Genomic DNA, 1,477 nt, shown 5'->3' with positions numbered 1-1,477 from the left:
GGATTTATCACAACTTTGCAAATTTATTAAAAAGGAAACACTGAACCATTTTAAGTAATTTTAAAGGCTAGTGTTCGCTTGGGTCTATTATTTTACTACAAAAAAGTGAATTATTAATTATCTGATTACTCTATTACTCATCAGAATAATCAACAGATTACTCGATTAGCAAAATAATTGCTAGTGACAGCCCTAAATCAAGGTGTTCACACCAAGTGTGCTGGATAAGAGTTGGAACTGAAGTCTAGAGGACAGCAGCCGTTCATGAGCAGGGTTGGACTCCCCTGATGTAAATACACCAAACTCACATTTGCGTCTTCGCTGCTTGACGCTGCGCCTTCCTCTCTTTCCGCTTCTGGTCGGGTGGCTTGGCGAACACAATGTCAATGTGCTCCCCCTCTAAATCTTTACCGTTCATTTCTGCCAGCGCCTGCACACATCCATACCGTCACACCACTGTAACGACCGCTCAACAAAACACACGGTTTCCCTAACAACCAGAAACCTGCACCTGGTCATTTCTTACCTTGACCGCTCCATCTCTCTCATCGTAGTGAATGAAGGCGTAGTCTTTCAGTTTCTTCACTCGCTCCAGTTTGCCAAACTGGCCGAAAGCTTTTTCAAGTATTTCTTCCGTGACGCTGTTTGCCAGGTTCCTGACAAACAACACTTTCACCTAAGCAGCAGATGAGATGACAACATGAGCTCTCTAGCTGTAAGAGAAGACGGGGCCTAAATATAAGCACCATTATATCTGTCCCGCATTTTGGTCATTTGAAAACCCTGAGACTTCGATCAACAGTGCACACATATAACATAAGGTTGACTACTACTTCAGAACAATGTTATCTGAAGAGAGTGTGGAAAGAGAATCTCGGATTTAACTGCTCGTCTCATAGTTTCAGTACAAACCCTTCACTACAGAGAACACCTTGTGGTTTAGCACTGGATCATGTTCTGACCTTTGCCATGACCTCCGGGTCAGGATCCTCAATAGGGTCGGCCCACTCGACGGTGACCACATTGCCCCAGACCTTCACTTTCCCGCTCATGAGCCTCCGTCGAGCCTGTGCTGCAGTTTTGTGGTCCTCGTACTCCAGAAAACAGAAGCCCCTGTTCTTTCTCTTATCATCCGGCTGATGGTAAAGGATTACATCAGTAAGACCCTCTGAGAAAAAGAGAAAGAACGTTAAATGTGTATCTTAGAATCTTTAAAGAACCCAAAAGAATGGAGCATATTGAGAGGACACAGAGATACGCAGCATGGAGCGAGGAATGCACGCTCATTTCAAAGCAAAGCTCACCTGTGACTTTGGAAAACTCTTCAACAATCTGTTCTTTTGTCTTGCTCTTGGGAATGGAGCCCACAAAGAGTCTGTTGTTTGCCACTGATATACACACGCCAATATGTTTGCCCGAGCGAATTTCATGATTGTTACACTGAGAGGAGAAAAACAGGGATTGAATACTTTAACAA

General features: G+C 43.9%; 1 protein-coding gene across 1 annotated transcript in view; it reads right to left on the bottom strand.

Moving 5' to 3' along the window:
* Positions 1-199: 199 nt before the first annotated feature.
* The window catches only part of LOC107578105 (heterogeneous nuclear ribonucleoprotein Q-like), an 8,302-nt gene continuing 7,024 nt past the window's right edge, over positions 200-1,477 (bottom strand). The window contains exons 5-8 of the mRNA XM_016264094.1: positions 1,305-1,470; positions 963-1,168; positions 527-676; positions 200-430 (exon numbers count right to left, since the gene is read on the bottom strand). Coding sequence (XP_016119580.1) covers positions 305-430; positions 527-676; positions 963-1,168; positions 1,305-1,470 — 648 coding nt within the window. The 3' untranslated portion in view covers positions 200-304. The remainder of the gene's footprint in view (positions 431-526; positions 677-962; positions 1,169-1,304; positions 1,471-1,477) is intronic.

Source organism: Sinocyclocheilus grahami, unplaced genomic scaffold, assembly GCF_001515645.1.
Source record: "Sinocyclocheilus grahami isolate Dianchi unplaced genomic scaffold, SAMN03320097.WGS_v1.1 scaffold8838.1, whole genome shotgun sequence".
NCBI lineage: Eukaryota > Metazoa > Chordata > Actinopteri > Cypriniformes > Cyprinidae > Sinocyclocheilus > Sinocyclocheilus grahami.
The sequence above is the reverse complement of the archived record's forward strand: the minus strand, read 5'-3'. Positions and strand labels throughout refer to the sequence as shown.